Genomic DNA, 21,298 nt, shown 5'->3' with positions numbered 1-21,298 from the left:
CAATGTTACTCTTGCTGTTCATACATCAGCACTTTGTACTACTTTTCTAAAAAAGGGGCTTCATGCATATGGAAATGCATCAGCAGAAATAAATATTTAAATGTTTTTCCTAAAAAAAGGCACTACTCTGTAAACATAATATAGCCAATATAAAAGCAGACATTGACGAAAACAAAATACGGCGTACACTTTTATGACAAAACACATTCCATATGACTAAATGAGTGGTTGGACGAAGACTATAGGATCTGGTTTTTGAAGTATATGTGCAAGTTGTGTGTTTGTGTGGGTTCTATATGTCTGTCTACACACACAGGGGAAAAACACATGGATCTGATTACTCCTTCAAACATTTGATGGTTATGCATAAAAAATAAAAAATAATAATAAAACTTAATATAATTTTGTTCCATTTGATTATTTTGCCAATTTGGCTTAACCCCTGCATTTGACAGACATCTCAGACTGTCCGAGTCTGGACCTTTAGTACATCTGGACAATGTGGACATCAGAAGACTACTTTTTGCCTGAGAGGCTATTAGACGAACAGATCATCAAGATATTGGCCATCTGTAGATGGCTCTTTTATCTGATTCAGCGACGACACAACAGTAGCAATCATAAAAACGAGTGGCCTGACTGGTTACGCAATGAAATGGAAAAAATTGGAGCATGGAAGAAAAAATTACACATCATTTAAAAATGTACACGGCCTTGCATTCCTCACTTCACTGAGGACTTTTTCCCAAACACATGCATACGAAAATGGTCATCAAAGCAGCTGTATTCCTGATGGTAAAAAGAAAGTGGACTCCATGTGAAGTGTTTAAACACGCACAGGGTGCACTACTGGATAGGGATATCCATGTGCAGGTGAAATTGCATCTTTTGTTTACAACTCAACCGAGAACGGCACAAAAGCACAAAATAAACATCAATCTGTCCTTCAAGGCATTGGACAAGGAAATTATTTTTTTTGTTCCAAAGTCTGTTTTGCAACGTCAAAAATACCTTTGTGCTCTGAGCACTCCCTCTTTAATCCTGCACATAGTCTTACCTAGACATCTATTAACAAGGGTCATGTAGTCCACTCTGAGGGATTGTTCAAATATAAACCGCAGGTTTGATTTATTTCAGATACTGTAGAGGGCAAGAGGCCTATTACAGCACCTCTATCATCTGAATGAGAAACAACTCCTGGCCAGTTAACCTACGTCACCCAACAGACCTTTGTTTTTGTTATGTCTCCAGTATCACTACGCTTGCCTCGAATTGATTTGAAAAAGTAGGCCACAGGCGTTGTGATGACTGGTGCTTGACAAACATAAATGTGCATGCAAAATCTTGGAAGAAACTTGGAAACATTGTTCATGTACTTGTGTCAGTGCGCACCTGTCTGACTGTGGGTGTGTAAGTCTCCATGGATCAGTCTTCAGCTCTCTGATGCAAAAAAAGGACACAGAGACCTAGAAAGATGTGTTGAGTAGGGCAATTCTCTATGAGACCTGCGGCAAATGGTCAGACATACAATCAGCACGGTGAGAATATACTGTAAGTAGGCAACCTACTTAAGCAATGGTCACTACAATATAATGGTGATGTACATGGAATTAATGACATTGATCTTGTACAGTGCATGCATGAATAATTTAAACTTATATAGGAATCACATCTGAAAGTTCAAATGAATATGAGACTAAGTTTTTATCTGTTTTCATTTTTTGATATAATTACAAAAACAGGTTTAACAACACCAATCAAGCAATGATAAGCTTGCATGTGACATATACAGTATGGGTTCACCACATGTTATGCAGTACTAACATAACAGACAAATGTGGTATACAAATATGTTAAACTGGTCTATAAAAACTTGCTCTATGTTACAGTAAATATACAGTTTAACAGATACTGGTACAAAAACAAACACATATTTACAACTCAGATACTAACAGGAAGTGATTCCTAAAACTCATTAGTTGATTTAATATGCCAACATCACATCTTGGTCTTGGTCAAAACTGTATCCACACTAGTAGTCACACAGTCATATCCAGACCCATTTTCAATTAAAACCTTTCCATCTGTTAAACAAACCTGATTTGCCATTTGCTATTGAGAACGAATACATTTGCAACACTGACATTTTAAATCTACGTTCCAGACCAACCATATAACCATTTAAAGTTCTTGAATTTGAACAAAAATGCTATACAGAGCAGTGGCTCAAAGGACATCTCACATCAACAAAAGTGTGGAGAGAGGGAGAGGGTTCATGGAGATGTTGCGGTTCTCTCCACATCTCGGGAAAGACTTTGCAGAAGGGATTTCTGAAATGCCTCCTCCGAGGACTCTGGAATCAGAAACTCCAGCAGCAGATCAAAGATGCAGTACACCAGGTGCCTGAACATATGACGAGATGTCAAAGGGGTGAATAGACTGACACCCACCTGGGCCGTCAGTTACACACACAGACAGACACACACACACACACACACACACACACACACACACACAGTACCATAATGAGCACATATTCCAAATCCCATGAAGGCTCAAAAAGAGGCTGATCTTTCCACTATACCAGACATCCTACATACCTCCCTGATGTGACAAAAGCACATTCATCATGGCGTTTTACGTGAGCATTAAGTGCAAATAGAAACTGGATGCGAGTTCATTTTGCACTGAAAGTGTGGTCTCTGTTATGCAACGGAGTTCACCGTGGAGACCTGTGGCACTGGCTAGAAAATGTGCGTATCTGCGTATGACTGAGTGGATTACCTGTTGATGTTGGGGTCCTGCAGGGATCCAAGCATATGCTCCCAGCTCAGTCTGTACTTCTCAGAGCCCAGCATCTCCGAGATGAAATCTACACACACACACACAGGCTCATACAAAAGACACTGATGTGAATTCAAGACACTGATGCATTGCATTAGATGGTGGTATTGTTGGGCTTTTAATAACTTTGCCAATGTATTCCGAAATGCTAAGGGCTAAACAACTTAAAAAAACACACTTTTTGCAGTTTTTCTAACTGATATTGCGATTTGATTTGATTTGTGAGCATGACTGTCTGTCACACAAAGACGACATGAATTTAAAAAAAATGTAATGAATGAATTTAATTGAAGCCTTTGCGATTTGCTTATTGCATTAAATCAAATACCGTTAGTGATTTAGATTCTATTGCAATTCTATTTCAATTAATCTTTCAGCCCTACAAAAAGCCCAATAAATATGAAAACCACCGTTTTTAAACCCATATTAGGAAAACAATCCTCTACAAATGACATTCATATGTGTCTAATGACTGTCTGTTTTCAAATACAAAATGTATTAAAAAAAATTAAGTCCTCTGCAACTCTAGAAATGTTAATACTGTCAAAGTCTTGAGGGGAAAAAACAGCCACAGAAATGTTACATCTTAAAAACATTCACCAAAATCAGCCAACTAGAGAGTGACATTCCTCTGAGCTATCAACAGGCTTAATAGCACCAATCAGTCGTTTAAGATTATTTGCACATATGGCCTACTGATATATCTTTTTGTTGCCTTAATGGCATGTTGTTGTACTGACTGACAGCATTACTCAATATAGCCACATTAATGCTAATATCTGACACAGACTGACTGGTAAATCTGGCTCCGCTCTCCCAAGTCATTAAAGAGATACAGTTTAACAAGCACAGCATGAAAGCGTGTGCATATTTTGTACACTCCCCAAAACGTATAAAACTGTCTTTACACAGGCTGGTGCTTTGGAATGAGGACAAAACAATGTGAGATCGCAACTCTAAATCCTCCAGACACAGACGTAGCTGGCTGTGTTGTGGTCTGGAGGCGCAGGGGGTGATGGAGGTGAGGGTTGGGTGGGTGGGCTGGCATGGCATGGCATGGCTGACCTGGCAGCATCTGGGTGAGGCAGTCAAGGCAGTGCTGCCGCGTCTCCTCGCGCTGCTCGGGGCTTCGCTCCGGCTGCTGCTCGGCCGGCAGCTCCCCGCCAGGCCACACCGCCTCCTGCAGCACCCGCAGATAGATCACCCAGCACGGGGCGCTGGTCAGGTGTCTGATGCCCACGTCCAGCCACCTGGAAGTGGGGGGGGGGGGTTGGAATTGGGCAGGGCGTAGAAAAACACATGCTGTTAATTAACTGGTAATCCCTCTTAACTTCTCACATCATTCTCCCTGACAGCCTGTGAGAGCGAACAGGCACTGCATGAGTTCGTTTGTTTTGACCGGCAAGTTTCACAGCGCCCTGGTGTAGGGGGGGGGTGCAAGCATGTGCACATCGGAGTGACGTCCTAGACGCGTGGAGTCGACCTCGAGTTCACCCTCTCAGACAGACAAACAGCGGGGGGTGGAGGGGGGGGGGGGGGTCTTTAGCCCTATGGGTTTTGGGGAATGATCGTTTTAAGTGTTGACCCACATACCTCAACACATAAACACACACACACGTAGACACACATCCAGACTTGCACACACAAACACACACAGAGAGGGGTCACCGACACCGACAGGATGATACATAACACAGATCTGTGTTCACGTAGAGTGCCTGGGCCTCACCCCGATCGCATGATGTCGAGTGCGGAAATTTCGCCTGGACATCTTCAGAGCTGTGCGTACACAGTGCGCTTACGGGAATGTAGATGGACACTTTCATGGAGGGAACAATAGAACAAAGCAGTAAAGACCACTGTGGACTCGTAAATCCAATTTAGCGGCACACAAAAGTAAGTTCACGTACACTGTGCATACAGTGCATCCCTGAACTCTCGCTGCTTTTACAAAAGGCTTATGCAAGATTTAACATTCACAATCCATCAAATCTGATAGAGGCAAGACAAGACCAATGAACATTAAAATAACGTATTACAGATGTTGTTATGCAACGCTGAGAATTCCTTGAAAATCACTAGAAAATTACAACATGGGTCCGTCTCCTTCAATCACAATTTTTTTTGCCCGCTCTCACCCGACTACTCCGTGCATTTCTGTGCGTCTAATCTAATTAGCCTTTTAAACTGTTTTGACTTCCTGGTTTTTGGGCCGAGACTTGCACAAAGCTGCAGCTGCTCTTTCAGGGGCGCAGAAAAGAGGAAAAAAGGAGGGAAAAAACAGACAGAACAGAGAGAAGAAATGGAAAGTGTGGACATCACTCTGTTTATATATCCATTGGGAGGCTGTTGTTTTTTTTGTTTTTTTTTTGCTTTTTTTGCTTTGCTCACTTTGTTCACTTTTATTCATACGACGTGACGGAGGCTTCCAACGAACACACAGCTCGGCCAGACGGTTACGATCAACCACAAGCGTCCAGACATCATCTGGGCAGGCATTGCTGTGCCGCGTCTGAGAGATTGGGTCAGACAGAGGGACGTTCACCTTCTGGTCCACTGTGTGCACTTACTGCCACGGCTGCGGTGGGCTGAAGCTCTTTCAGGCTACGCTGTGGGAGCGTCCCTAGCTTAGCTAACCTCAGCCCCCTAGCTTAGCTAACCTCAGGCATCTGCACTTCAAGGCCTATGAGAGAAGTTGGACTAACTGTTGGACTGGGGGTTTCTCTGCCCCCACCTCTCCACTACCCCCCTGCCTCCTCTCTGGCCCCCACCCCCTACTAGAGCCCATCAACAAGGATCAACGCTGGCGCCATGTGAGACTGTGTAAGTGTTTCATTCACGTAGCTGCTTTCACCAGTCCCCCATGTGCATCTCATGCACGCAGCCAACATTCTGGTATCCAGAGCGGGATCCAGACGCATTGACACAGTCAATGGCGAAATGGCCTGCAGAGCAATGGCACCGGGACTGATGCAAATCTCAACCTATTTCAAAAAGAAAAAGCAGTCAGTGTGGATCAACACTTCAGCGCGCGCTAAAATTCTGTTTGACACATCTAACAAGGCAATTTGGCATGACACGCCTGGATGGAGACTCGCCGCTCGCTGCGGCTCTTTGAACCCCGGCTACGTCGCGCTGCTGCGGTCTCGCTGTCTCCACTGCCCCAGAACTTTAGTCTCAACATGTCTCTCAACTGAATCAAGTCGCACGCAGCTTTTACGGAGACGGACTGGCTGTGAAGTATGAAACATATAAGCCATCAGCCGATGAGAGAGGGAAAACGTTTCCCCGAAACGCACCGAGAGCTCAGATGATGCTCTGGTAAAAGCTTGTGGCAAAGCTCCACACATGTTTATTTTCCACTACGGCGTGTTTTGCACAGTTCTGGAGGTGGCCAGACCATGCTGATATCACATTCACCAGAATAGATGGAGAGAGGGAGGGAGGTCATTTGTGCAGCAGAAATAGCAGGATGGATAGAGGGCATTTATTTTTGTGAGCCATCAGGGTCACGCACGCACAAATACACACACACACACACACACACACACACACACAAACACACACAGGCACACACACAGACACAGGCATGCCCGCCCGCACGCACACACACGTGTGTGTCTGTCTGCAGACTAAACAAGAGCGACTCCTGTGCAGGCCTCCGGCACAAAAGGAAGGAAAACAGGACACCCCTCATCAGGCCTACAGACACCAGACATCCCCCGCCTTTCCCAGAATTCCCAAGGCCTTCGCGGAAAACTCTCCAGATCCGCACCTGCACCTGCGCCCTCGACTCCTTCATGCAGCTCGCCTCCCTCTCCCTCTCCTCCTCCTCCCCTGTCTGAACAGTGATATCATTCGGTTAGTTTAGAAGCTGATGCCATGCTTTAGCTACCTCTATCCTCATTGAGTCTAAATGGTTTCAGACTAGACTAAATCCAGTGTTATTCCTGTGTGTGTGTGTGTGTGTGTGTGTGTGTGTGTGTGTGTGTGTGTGTCCCATTCCTGACTTTGGTGCAACTTGAGCTGCCCAGAGGTCACCGTCGAGAGTGTGCCACAAAAGACCCTGTGGAGATCGGGTGTTCCTGGAAAATAAACACCTCACAGCTTTTGTGAACACACCAATTTCAACCTTTAAAAGGAGAGGTCAAAATGTTGAGCGATTTCCAGGCAATGGGACAAAGCGTGAGGCTCACTTTACTGTTAGCTAACCCTCACAGGAATGCTCACTAAGATCAATGATGATGGGTTATTGATGGGCAGTTAAGACGTGATAACGGCCTGGGCCCCTCTCTCCTCTCCTCTTCTCTCCTCCTTTCCTCTCCTCTCCTCTTCTCCTCTCTGTCTGCAGAAGTGTAATGTTGTGGCCATGGTGGATGACTGGGACTTTTCCCCCATCTGTTAGCGGACAGCGTCGGTCGTTCGGCACAGCCGTGACTCCAAATGACCTGATGCTGGCTCAGATCGCCTGGGCCCAGTCGCACTTCGAGCACTGAGGCATAGGAAAAACGTGAAGTGCCTCTAGGGCGACTAAGTAGAAACACGCTGTTGAGTTAAGTCCATGAAAAACCACGCTTTTGCCAATCACATAAAAGAAAATATGGCTTGGCACCAGACCTGAAAAAAAAACTGTCTAGGAATCAAGTTGCATAAGCATGTTCTAGTACAAGTATAAATAGAGAAATAATAAAATATGACCTTACCACACATTCAGCAATTGCCAAAAGTTTATCTATATGCTTTTTTGAAAAAATAGTTTGAACTGGACAAACATAAGCAATAAATCTACTTAGCTATTGTGAGGCTTTTATAGTGTCTTTGTTATGTGCTCACAATTAACTGGAAAAAAGCGTTTTTTTAAATTTAAACTTTTGAGTTTCTAGATCCCAGTGTCCTTTAGATGAGCATTTAGCCTTACTAAGCTACGCCCTAAGCTAAACCATATTCTTGAGAACAATACCTACCTTTCCTGAATAATACTTATTTCAAAGTGAATAGGCTACCCTCACTGTGTTGTGGTTGGCTTTGCACTGCCCTGTGCTCCATTCTCATGTGCTGTTATGTGTTGTGTTACCAAGTGACCCGAGCCTTGATCTAATCACGCAAACGCTCTGACTGGCACGATGAGGAGAAAACAAAAGAAAGCGGAGCGTTCTGTGCCGGGTGTCTGTCTGAGAAGGGACCCTCGTCATCGGCCGCACATCCCACCGCGCTCAAGGTTAAAACGGGATCACACACCAGCGCGGCAGCGGCAGTGGGCTCCGGGTGAGGCTTTGATTAAGCCGGGCCTCCCACACACCGCGCCAGCTCATCGCCATGGATCAGAGGGCCTTTCCCAGAAGGCTGCTTGCGGAGGGGCTTGCTAGCAACTCCTGAATAGGTCTTGGCACCAACTCATCCGTCACGGGCATAAGTGGATAGAGGACGCACAGAGAAGGCACTGACGAGAGACTGGGCCTGTGGTGAGACCCATTATGTGCCCCGTTCCTGACAGACAGGGTTGTCTGCCTGCCAGAATATAGGAAGATTGCAGCTATACATTTGCAGTTTGCATCATATATCATCATATTCTTGTTATTGTGGTAACCCCCTACCCCCCATCCTCCCAGTTTGTTTCTGAAAAATATTACCACCATGCTGGTAATTTATCTTTTTCCACAAAAACAGAGAACATTTATCTAACATCATATCAGGCAAAATATGAAGTGACACACTAAGTGGTTTAATAAACCACATTCCAATATTTGTGGAAATATGTTTGTAAGCCCTGTAAATTAACTTGACTGTATAACCGTGCGATGATGGTGGAAAAATATTTAAAAAATGATGGAAAAATGAAATGCTTTTTAACAACCACCAATCAATTTGCATTTGGTCCCAACACGCAGATCTGAGTGAAGTGATTTTCTCGGCAGTGTTTTCACTGAGAGCAGAAACAGAATCAGAAACAGACGACCTCTCTCATCAGTCATGCACTAGTGTGCCCCCTGCTGTTGGCACCTGGCACACCTGGGGAGGATGCTTCGCTCCCGCTCACTCTCCAGTTTCACGCCAGCGCAGTGGCGTCTGGTGGTACGCGCGGCACGGCCATGTAAGCCTGCGGCGGGAATGCTTGCGGGCCAAACTGATTTTTTAACAGACCGATGATCTCACCCTCCACCCTTTTATCAAAGGCAAGACAATGTCAAACAGCTTCCTGACTTTTCAGGCCTGGATGTCCAACTGCAGATGCATTTCAGTTGCATTTTCTTGCATATAAGCAACACTGAATAACACGTGTTGCAAAAACTCTGAATTGGAAAAACAAAGGTGAGCATTGCTTATTAGCAGCAGTTTAATGTTGGATTATTATTAAATACGCTTGGCTGCATGCATGCATGCAACATCAGCTGCAGGCCATATATGCCATTACATATATTTGCTCCTGAGCTCTAAACGACCACAGCTAGGACAGACTGTCCTGGCACGACCTAGGTGTAACTGTGACCCGGTCCAGTCTAGTTGGAAACAAGTGGTCATACATCTGCATGCCAATACACGCAGACACATACAGGGACAGATGTGCACAATGCACTGCTGCACAAGCCCTTCATGTACGATTAAAACCTCTTCTGTACAGTGTTCAATGCTAAACGGCAAGACTTTTGTATCTCTGTCTGTTTACATGTTAGGATGGGATCATTACTTGCATACCATGCCCACATTTGGGTTGTGCAGTCATGGTCTCAATTAGACACATTACGATACCGCCTGGTGGTGTCCAGAGCTTATTTGGACATCACATTTGTGTAATTAGCTTTTATGGCAATAGTGTGTGCATGTGTGCCTGTGTTTGTGTGTGTGAGTTTGTGCTTCGACAAGAGTTTCCTTTCATTTGAAGTGTCACGTGTTAATCAACAATGCCCTGTTTTAAGTTCCTGAGACTTCATTCAAATCCAGAACAGTCTGTTCTATGAACAGGGAACACCTCATGTTGAGAGAGGGAGACGCGAGTCAAATGGATCGAGACCATTGTGTAATAAGTCTGTTTAAAGGCGTTCCATCTCAGTCATGCCAAGATATGCGTTAAACTGTGAAAACCAGATCAGGGCTCCCAGACTGCGCTCCTGCAGCGAGATATTTGTCCAACCATAGGAAAACTGGTAAAGAAGTCTCTCAAAGTAGGGAATTATGGGCAATAACAGGCAAGTGCCAATGCTCATGGTGAAAAGCCAAGGGGGTTTCAAAATCAGATTATACAGAACTGCTCTCAAATCCAAAGCAGAACCCCTATTTAGGGACTCATAACTCAATGGGACAAACAGAGCTGACTCCCCCTCCAAACATACACACACACACACACACACACACACACACACACACTCACACACACACACACACACACTCACAGACAGACAGACAGACGGACACACACACACACCACCACCACACACACCACATCATACACAGCCAGATGGACACACAAACGCACACGGACTTGGAAACATAACCAACCCACCCACGGAGTGACAGTGAGGTTCAGACCTCGTAAGAAATGCCTGCACTCGCCGAGCGCCCTCTCCCCGCAGTAACATCGCTCCTCCGAGCTCCACTCACACCTTTTATGTCAAACTCGAGCCCTCAAACTCTTAAAATGGCAATTGCAGAGAGATAGAGAGAGAGAGAGAGACCATAATTTATAATTTTTCCAAAGTGCCTGCACCTTTTACCACGTTGCTGTATCAGTCCGGAGCGTCTGGCCGGCAGAGAGCTGGCTTGTGCAGTGGGACAGATGCAGACGGGGTCAAGGAGGTCGAATAGTTTCGTCCTGCTCCAACTCATTAGAAATTTCCTAAGTTCTTCGACATGCCTGGAGAGGAATGCTCGTCACTGATAAAGAGGGCCTTTGCCAGATGGGGTTAGAACCAGAGGTCTCGGTGTCTGACTCTCCGTTAATCCATTAAAAAATGTAAAAAAATAAAACTAAAACCCAGACCAAGGAACCGCACAACCTTCTCGTTGTCTTCACTCAACTTCTTGACTTCCTTTCTTTGGATTTTGCCCAAAATTTCAGGAACCTGTGTCTACACTCCCACCTTTGTTTCCCCCTACGACTGAAAGAATGAGTTATGGTCAGGATGATTGACCTGTTTTTGAGGGTGGAAGTACGCAAGAGGAAATTAAGACAGGAGTTGTGGTTCTCATCTTACAGGCGCTCCCCTCGACATACTCACCCATAAGTAATGCACCAGCACAGTGGACACTGGGTACATGGAGAGCTTTCTGGTTGGCCGACTGTGCAACCTCTGGCCTCCCCCATGCCATGTTTTTGTGACACTTTTCAGGAGTTTATGAAATCCACAATGACAAACCTTATGCTCTGGAATTTAGCTCCACTGGAAATGCGTAAGGTGTGCAACTGCAAATCAAGATACAAAATGGAAGCAACCTCTATCTGTGGTGAATATCGAATGTCAGGTGTTATCACGCACCTGTCTGTGATGGTGCAATCCATCTTTATGGCCGACCTGAGCTCTGTGCAGAACATGGCAGAGTTTTCAGGACACTGACCCCACGTTCCTCATGCAGTCGTAGCTCTGAAGCCCGCTTGCCGGTCCAGCCCAGAGAGCCAGGGGCTCTTCACACTAGGCCCCGGAACATTCCGTGCCCCAGACACAACTTTACGGGCAGACTCACCACGGGTGGGGGTCCTGTTTTAGTCCGGGATGAGCTAACTATACGCGCTATCACTTACCGTCTTCACTCCCCCAAACCCATCAACACCCCCGGTCACATTAGGCACATTAAGCGGGTAAAACAATCTCTATAATTATTCCCACATTCAAGTGCTAGCGGGCTCTGTCATGGGGCAGCATATAGCACTCGCAGGCAACTGTGCCAGGCCTGACACTTTGAGGTCTTCTTATAGACTAGTCCCCACTGACACATATCCGCACCCAATAATGACATCAGCACAGAATCAGGCGCAGGCAGCAGGGGATTGGGTATCACCACAACAACGTGTCATCACTCACAGGGCACAGCCGCATCAGTAGTACTACACACACAAACACGCTACACTTGTCTGGTGGGTTGTGGGTGGATCATTTCACACTAAGAAAAGAACTCACTGCTCCTGTTTACAATTAGTTTTTTTTTAGAAACGAAAACCCTGCTGACACAAGGTCTGCTTAATCTAAACATTAAGAAAAAAAAAGAAAATCATTTTCTAAGAAGCTTTACGATGCTTGTATGCATTTCTGCTATTAAACCCCGCCATCTAGCTGTTTAACTAGGCTTCGCTTTTATGCATGTTTTGTAAGGGCAACATTTTTTAATATTATCACCTCTTTTATGACGTTCATACTTAATAAGCAATAGCACGCCACAAGATAATTGAATGCACAGGGAGAAAAAATGATCTACTGCCAAAGTTCAGCATTCCATAGCAGAGAGACTTAGGCTGGGCCTGAAGGAATGCTTTCTGTGCGTGCAAATAAACATTACCAATTGAAAGCGGAGAGTGGGAACATTTGGCTGGACTGACACGACAAGCCCATTACTATCTGGGCCAGATAGGATGGATGCAACCCCTACTTCCCTAAATCAGCTATTCTCTGCTTCCATGTTGGGTCAGCACTGGCCACTCGGGGCAGTCTCCCACCCTGCTCAGGTCTCTCTGAAGAATCTAGCATGTTTATCCCACAAGGAGTTGTCAGAGCATTCACCTCTTTTTATCGCCGCCTGACGTCAAGCGCTCAGAAAACACCTGCCAGATGTTTCTTTTAGCATGTGCTTTCAACGGTTAATAATTTCCCCTCAGAAATAAAACAAGAGGAATCCATTTCTCTCTGTAAACTGGGCCTCTGGAGAAAATCAATTACGTTTAATCTCAGAAACGGCTTGTTTGTGATGAACCCCATAATCGTTTCGTTCTCTTGCCTCCCTGGCCGTGACTGTTCGCTCCACAGCAGAAATGTTATACGGGAAAGTCTGTTCACCCTCGCTTGGCCTGATTCGCTGACATTTCACCAAGCTCGGCTATCAGCGTCCAGTCTCAGCAGCATACATTTTATAATAGCCCTTTGCCCACTATATAAATAAAATTAGCCTTTTAAATGAACACAGATTCATCCAAAGACCCATTATTTAAATAAATAAATCGGAATATTATGCAACAAGCCCATTTAATCACATCTGCTTGTTGAGCACTGTTGTTTTTGGAACAGACCTCGACAGCTATCGTTCATTATTCTATGGTCACAAATGGCCCAGTCAAGATCTCACTCAGCCATTCCTGGAAGCATGCTGTCTAGGCAGCTGACAAGCCAATTCATTACACACTGCGGACGTGTCTATCATGTGCTATTTGACCCCGGCTATAAGACATGGACTGGCCAACACACTAATAAAACAAGACTAAACAAGTTTTGTTTAGCAGGACCACAAGTGCACTCTGTGGGCAACACTGTGTGTATAAACTGAAGCCCTTGATCCAACTCTCCAAGTCCATAAATGGTTCTGGATGCACTTTTCTCCCCACAGTGTTTCCCTCACATACTTACAAATACCCAAATACCCAAATTGACAGAGCATGAAAAATATTAGCATGATCTTAAAGTTTTACAGGCCTTCTGAATTTTCCCTGCTCTGAATTTTCCCTTCACAGATAGACATCAGTGCCGGGACAGTACTGCAGCAGGTTGTTTAGAGTTGTGTTTAGCGTTAAAGTATAATATGCGATTATGTAATTCCACAACATGATACTCCCTACATGGTGTGATGTCTCTTGAAAACACTTGTGCCTGCGTGTTGCAACAATGGGAAGTCGGTAAGTCAGTTGAGGACACTGACTATTCTTGGCCCAGGACTTGATGCTGTCCAACAAAGATACAGTGTCTGTTATCAAAGCTCTGGAACTTATCAAAGTCGGATTCATTTTCCTGGTAGTGCAAAAAACATGGCTATGTATCATTAATATAAACAGTGTGACTCTTTGATACAGCAGTGGAAATGAGACACTGTGCATCTATAATCATTCATTATTCATCAACAAACTAGTTTGTCATTGTTGGTTAGAGTTGTGGTAGAAAAGTAAAGGGAATGATTCAATGGGAGTAACATAAATGATTTTACACATATTTTAATTTCAGTGATTTTGTTCCACATTGGCTAAACCTGTCTTTAGAAATTAACATCTACGCTGAACCCCTCAGTGTTGATGGCAAATACACTGTTACCTTTCGATGAAGGTGCCAAACAGCAGTCTGATGGTCTTCTGGATATTCTCTGTGCACAACCAGCTCCACTGGTCTTTCATCAGCAGACAGAGGATGTTCAAGGCCACGTCAGCCAGCGCAGTGTCTGCCAACGCAAAAACACGTTAGAGTGCACATACAAGCAATCACACTCATTTACAGACACACACACACATGCACGCACTCATGCACATGCACACGCACGCACACACACACACACGCACACAAACACACACACACACACACACACACACACACACACACACACACACACACACACACACACACACACACACACACACACACACACACACAATTAAACCCTTCTGACTGCGTGGTGGAGTGATACTGCCTCCTAGTGGCTGTTTGATGTCTCCATGCAAAGGATGCAAAAAATGAGTCAGTGTTTGGCCAAAACTGAGGTGACACTTGAGATCAAACGGAACTAACGGTTTACTTCGGTTGTCTTCTTTGTTTGAGGATCCATCTTATTTGGGTGCCGTGCCATCCGTTAATACCTGATGTCTTACTCTAATCCCACTGACTCCATTCTGGTTTGTTTTGCAAATTCGAAACTCATGAGTATTCAAATATCAGCCAACCCTTCTGACAAAAACATTTGGGCAAAGGTTTTCAAGAGGCTACCTGTCGATCTTGATCTTCTCTCCAGAGTTCTGGAGCGCTCCCGTCCTCCTCTCTGGTCCACTCCGACGGCTTGGCCCTCCTCAGAGGACATCTTCTGCGGGCCACACAGCACCCGCTCCTGCTCCCGAATGAGACCCTCCAGACCTGTAATGGAAAGACCCTGCAGCACCTAGCAGGACGAACATGAGACATTATGTCCATTACATACCATATGAGCTATATGGCAAATGGAATGCATATATCCATCCTTGATGCATATCCATCTTATTGTCACTTCAGACTGGTGTTATACTTTATATATACCGTATTTTCCGGACTATAAGTCGCACTTTTTTCATAGTTTGGCTGGTCCTGCGGCTCAGGTGCAACACATATATATATTTATATATATGTTTTTTTCCTCTTCATGACACATTTTTTGACTTATACTCCGGTGCGACTTATAGTCCAGAAAATATGGGTACTTTGTATATTGTTGTACAATGTTGTCACATACAATTGTTTATTAAAGGTTAATTACTGTGAAAAGAAGCTCAAATACAGCAGCTATGCAAAGAACATAAGTGCGACACAGACTAAAAACTTTACAGTTTACTTACAGTGCTCCCCTCGCTGAATGTGTACATGACTTTGGGTTGCATGTCAGGAATATTGAGGCTTGGCGCAATCTTGCTTGAAAATCTCAGGCGAGATCTGCAAAGAGACATTCAAGTGTGAGTTTATGTGTGTGTATGTGTGTATAGAATGTTAATAAATATCAGTCACTGAGCAGAAACATGAACAATGCCATTTTTATATGATTGTGCTCATTATTCAGTTTAATAGCAGGGTTCCCACTCTAAGTCAAATGTAAAATTCCATGACTTTTCCCTGACTTACCCTGACAAAATAAAAAATTACATGACTTACTATGAATGGTACTATATACCGTCCGACCAATGATTTTTAGAGCAGCTGCGTAGTGTTCAAGAATCTTTTTTAGAGCGGGAGATGAATGAATGGGCATTGAATAAACAAAGTTGTGCTACTCAACCAAGCAGTAAAGCGAATAACTAGATATACACCAATTCAGCATGGAAATATTTGTATTAATGTATTTTGGCAAGTAACTTTTAAACTGCTACAACAAAATCCCCTGATATTCCATGACAAAAAATGATCAAATTCCCTGACTTTCCTAGCCTGGCTAGCGCCACCACTTCTCAATGAGACGTGGTCTGGGAACCAAACGTTAATTTTCTCGTATTTGAAAAAAAAGCCCAGATCCGTTTATTGGGTGCCACGGATGTCTATCAAATGCATCTGTGCATAGCTCATCATCATCTTGCTTTCCCCCTTGTTCTGTGATTGGTCCCCTATCTCAGGCGAAAATTTGCTCCATGGTCTCCAGGCTGCCTTAGCAGCGTGAATCAAATCGCGCGCAAGGCAGCATGGGAACACCCAGGCTATGACTTTCCATGTCTGGAATAGACTTTCCAAAATTCCATGATATTCCAGAAATTCCATGACCTGTGGGAACCCTGTAATAGTCATCCAGTAAGTGTGCTGGCACTCAGGAATGCCCCTTACATTCACATTTATTCATTTAGAAGACGCTTTTTTCCAAAGCATATATGTCAATTATATTACAAGGGCTATTGTCCCCGGAGCAACTTGGGGTTAAGTGCCTTGATCAAGGGCACAATGGTGGAAGCAGGGAATTGAACCCACAACTTTTCAGGCTATTACATGCTACACCAGCTCCTTATCCACTACGCTACCACCGCCCCTTACCTGATCTTCTTGCCATCTGGTTGGTTCCGTCCATCACAGTCTCCCTCAGCCTCTTCGGTGGGGCTTTGTGGTTCCGAGCGAGGGAACGCTGTCTTCAGTGTGTCCACTATGGCATTCACTACCAACTGCCACCAAACAGTCAAACAGAGGAAATGTCAACAATGACCCAAACTGTCATCTTGGCATCAATATTTTTCATGAAAAAATATGTAGCTGACCTTGTCGATCCGTGAAATGCTTGGCTTCTTCTCAAATGTCATTCTGGCATCTGTGTTGAGACCCAGGAATTCCTGCACCTCATCACTGTTGGCAGTCTCAGGGATGGTGCAGAGTTGCTGCCAAGCAGACACACACACACACACACACACACACACACACACACACACACACACACACACACACACACACACACACACACACACACACACAACAACAACATCAATGAACAAATGCCTTCATGCAATTCCAGACCTTTTTGCAATTCAAAATGACCAAGGCCCGATGACCATGGCTGTGTCCGAAACTGAAAAAATCCTGTCTTCTATAATAGCATTCGGTGACAGTGAGGCATCAAGGCATGTCTGAATCAAATTTTTCTATAAAATGCTCCCTTCTTTGTTTTGCCGAATTTTGAAGGCAGCGTGTATGCCTCCTTCGTGCTGCCTTCAACCAACATTCTTTAGTATCCTGTCCAGTATCCTGGCAACGGATGCTATCTTGCTAGACCGTCCGAAAGTTCATAGCTGCTACTTTGATACCTGCTATGGCAAGTAACTCGTTAGACAGTTGAAGGCAGTGAGGCAGCCGGCAGCTGCCCTCCGTTTCGGACACAGCCCATAATTCCGTAACATTAAGGCAGGGGGTTACTTTGAGATATGTCTCCAGCTGGCCTTTCCGAGCCTCCACCTTATCTACATCAGCATTCCCAAAGGGAAGATCCAGGAAGAGTCTCTTGGGGCCTTTCACATCTGTAATGACAGTTGATCATCACAATCAAGGCAAACATCCACACTTTTGGAGCAATTTGACATATTTACTATATTACATACTGTTACATGTTATAACAATATAGTCTGACCAACATCTTAAATTGTTCCCTGTTAAATTTAAGTATTGTTTTGTATTTGTATGTCAAAAGCGTCTGCCAAATCCCATAACCAAATCCCATAACCATTTACATGTATTCATTTATATACAAAGCAGGGTAGCAACTCGGGGTAAAGTGCCTTGCTCAAGGGCACAACGGTGGAAACCAGGAATTGAACTTTTTGGCTACTGCATGCTGGCCCAGCTTCTTAACCACTGCGCTACCAGCGCCCATATTTACACACTTCAGGGATGCAAACAAGTGAGAGGGGAAAGGGGGGGGGGGGGGGGGGGGGTTGGGAAGTGCATGAATCACCTAAGTGACCCATTTTGGTATCAGATAGTCTCATCTAAAAGGTGAGCAGGTTACATCCCTGACACATACAATTGAAACCAGAAGTTTACATACCCTTAGCATACACATGCTAAAGTTGACTAAAAAGAGGAATAAAAAATCATCTTTTGAAAATTGATCTTAAAGTCTTAATTTAAAAAATGAGAAAGAATCCAACCTTTAAGGACACCAATTTTCTTTGTGAATGAATAATGTATCGTAAATAAATAAATGCTCTTCCTTAAAATACAGGTGCTCATAAGTATACATACCCATATGTTAAATTCCCATAGAGGCAGGCAGATTTTTATTTTTAAAGGCCAGTTATTTCATGGATCCAGGATACTATGCATCCTGTTAAGTTCCCTTGGCCTTTGGAATTAAAATAGCCCCACATCATCGCATACCCTTCACCATACAGAAGAACATTTATTTATTTATTTATTTACGATACATTATTCATTCATTCACAAAGAACATTATGTACATTTATGAGCACAACTGTACTAGCATACTGTAGAATGACAGGTGGCTTACTTTTCACCACCTTGCGGAGTTCTGGCTTCTCTTCCAGTCGAGTCTGTAGGTTGAGGAACTCACTATAGCGGCGGTTCACAGTGTGATACGCAACAGACTGGTCTGTTCCCGAGCCGTACGAATCTGTAACAGTCTCATACTGCATACGTTCACACAGAGAAACAGAGAGTGAGTGGCACAGAAAGAGAGTCAGAGAGAGAAAGAAAGAGAGAGAGAGAGAGAGAGTTTTAATTTTAGTGTAGAGGAGATTTTTGAGGATAAAAATAGCACCCCGTACAAAGCATCAAGAGCACACCGACATGGCATTACCTTCACAGTGTAGAGTGTGTACGGGTGTGTGCTGCTGCCTCTGTGCTCCTTGGCTGTGACCGTCCCAGTGATGTGCAGATTCTGGATGACCACAGGCCCCTCGGGGCTGCCAAGAGGTTCGAACTTGAAGGGGGGCAGACAGAGGCTCCCGGGGGCCGTCGCCGAGCTGCCCTGGTGGAGCGAGGCCGGCATCTCCTCCACCGGGCTCTCGGGCCAGGAGTGCTGACCGGATACCCTGACCTTCGGCGCCGAGCGCTTCCCCGAGCTGAGGAAGCCAAAGGGCTCTTCCTCCAGGCACACGAGTCCGCAGAAATCGGTGGTGGACACGCAGTCGCAGAAGCGGTCCGTCTTGTCCTCCTCGAAGTTCAGGGAATCGTAGGAGATCTTCTTGCTGTCCGAGGACGGGGACTCCAGGTCGGAGGAGTCGGCCTCCTGGTCCCAGCGGGAGCTTCGAATCAGGCGGAGGAGGTCCGTGGGAGGTCTGGCTGGGCCGACGCGTCCCGAGAAGAGCCGCCCGGTCCCGCCGCACTGTGTGGGTTCCTCCAACGAGGAAAGGCTGTGGGCACTGCTCTCTGTGCTGGTCGGGCCCACTGAGGAGTACGAGGAGGCTTCGGTCAGCGTGACGCTGGACATTTCCGGCGTCCTCCACATCATTGTGGAGTCGAGACCACAGCTCCAGGAATCCTGCTGGGCCTCATAAAATGCTTCCTGCGTCTCTGCCTCATCTCCTGGCGAGCTGGGCTTTGTGAAAACGTCGACGATGGTGAGGTTGAGCCAGTCGGGACTGGACACTCTGGCCACAAGTGGCAGGAGGACGTTGCAAGTGATGAGCTCGACCACCATGAATCGGCCCGTCCGGGTCTCTAGGAGAGGGTACGGCACCAGCGCGTGCATGAGAAGGTCCACCACGGACCTGGAGTAGCTGAGCTCGGCCGCGCCACTCGCCAGGGCTGGGTGGGGGTTGAACGCCTGGCTGTACAGCTGCCACAGGTCCAGGACCTCGCCACCGCCCCGCGCATGCGGCTCTGGGCCGGGATTGGGCCGCGCCTGGGCCTGCTGCTGCTGGTGTTGCTGCCGTGCGCGGCTATAGCTCTGGAGGTGGCAGCCGCATAGCTCCAGGGCCCGCTGCGCCAGTGCCCGCCTGTCCACGTGGCGCGCCCGCCGCTTCAGCTCGGCCGCCGATGCCAGCATGGCGTCCCGCACCACCCACTCAAACTCACCCTCCTCTTCAGCCACCAGGGTGCGGTACCACGAGGAAACGAAGTCACGCACGGCTTTGCTCACCGCGCTGTGGATCTCCCAGTCGAGCCGCCGCTCGCTGTCCACGGCAGGCTGGGCCGGGGGCGACTGGTACAGCGGCAGGAAGTGCTCCAGGTGGAGGAGGCTGTTGCCATCCAGCATGACCCGGGACCCAAGCCAGCCTCCGAGCACCACCAGCAGGCTGGTGAAAACGCACAGGAGCCATACGTTTACCAGCAGATGAAAGAGGACCAGCCAGGCCAGAAACACCCCACATCCCAGCACCTTCCTCTGGGCCAGTATGTTGGTGGCCGGCATCCCTTTTCAAGCTGACAAGAGTGTGTGGATAAACTAGTCAGGCAGCTATATCTGTAATTAAAGAATTGGATGACTATTAGTATATTTCTAATAGCCCACTCATAGAACAATTATGATTAGGCAAAAGCCTACCTAAGAAGCCTACTTATTCCTTAGTAGCCTATAGGCTAAACATTTACAAGAGCACAGTGAATGGTCCTGCTCTTCTGATGTCATGGTAGCTCACTAAGCCTACAGTAAAGTAGGCTTGTTAGATTTACAGTAACGTTGAATTCAATAGTAGATTAGAACGTTAGATTCATTTAGATTTACAGTACGTTTGATCTCACAAATGTCAGACTGCAGACAGCAGTATATATTTTATGCCTCTTTTATTTTTGTAATGAATCACATACGAGGTTAATTGGCAGAAAGTCAGACATTCGTTTTACGATTAATGAAAGGGTAATAAACTGTAGGCTACCCAGACCAAGTACTGTAAACCGGCGTAAACATACATGGACAATTTAGCTATTTAAAGTTCTAACATGAACACCATATTATATTTCTCACCGAATATACTATTTCAAAAAAGATAGCACGAACCATCCGTGTAGGCTACTTCGTCAGGCATTTCTTGGCGTTGCATGCGATGCGATTACTAACACTAATCCACTTTGCCGGTCTGGTACATCCCCATCCCACCTGTGCTTGCCATGGTGATGACTTCCTCTTTGTCCAACAGCAGTGGACACGATTCTGTTTATAAAGCCTGCTGCCCTCTGCTGTTCTGCATGACGTCAAACTGTTATTATACTATTGTTATTATTATTTATTGTTCAGGTAACTTCTAAGAAAAAAAGTTGTGCTAAGTAGCTTAAAGCATGTCAGTGATAAGAGTCTGATGATGTCTTCTGATACCAACACATTTAAGAGGATTTGAGATTTGAGCTACAAAAGGACAGATTAATTAAATTAATGATTGTTTTTCCTTGAG

The 21,298-nt window shown here is 45.5% G+C and overlaps 1 protein-coding gene across 2 annotated transcripts; it reads right to left on the bottom strand.

Moving 5' to 3' along the window:
• Window positions 1-1,697: 1,697 nt before the first annotated feature.
• Window positions 1,698-21,221, bottom strand: snx19a (sorting nexin 19a). Of its 2 annotated transcripts, none has more exons than XM_076274156.1 (11): window positions 18,766-21,221; window positions 18,457-18,595; window positions 17,367-17,467; window positions 16,718-16,834; window positions 16,500-16,624; window positions 15,326-15,419; window positions 14,727-14,895; window positions 14,064-14,187; window positions 3,910-4,094; window positions 2,785-2,872; window positions 1,698-2,403 (listed from the first exon to the last, which is right to left on the bottom strand). In XM_076274156.1, the coding sequence occupies exons 1-11, from the start codon at window positions 20,320-20,322 to the stop codon at window positions 2,274-2,276; spliced, it is 2,829 nt and encodes a 942-aa protein (XP_076130271.1). In that variant the 5' UTR covers window positions 20,323-21,221; the 3' UTR covers window positions 1,698-2,273. The 2 variants fall into 2 exon arrangements, with proteins under 2 accessions (XP_076130271.1, XP_076130272.1); XM_076274157.1 differs by having other exon boundaries at window positions 2,346-2,450.
• Window positions 21,222-21,298: the final 77 nt, after the last annotated feature.

The sequence above is a fragment of the Alosa pseudoharengus genome, unplaced genomic scaffold (assembly GCF_046254945.1).
Source record: "Alosa pseudoharengus isolate Yale_2024_CS ecotype anadromous, Long Island Sound unplaced genomic scaffold, YU_APseudo_1.1 YU_APseudo_1.1_scf_8, whole genome shotgun sequence".
NCBI lineage: Eukaryota > Metazoa > Chordata > Actinopteri > Clupeiformes > Clupeidae > Alosa > Alosa pseudoharengus.
The sequence above is the reverse complement of the archived record's forward strand: the minus strand, read 5'-3'. Positions and strand labels throughout refer to the sequence as shown.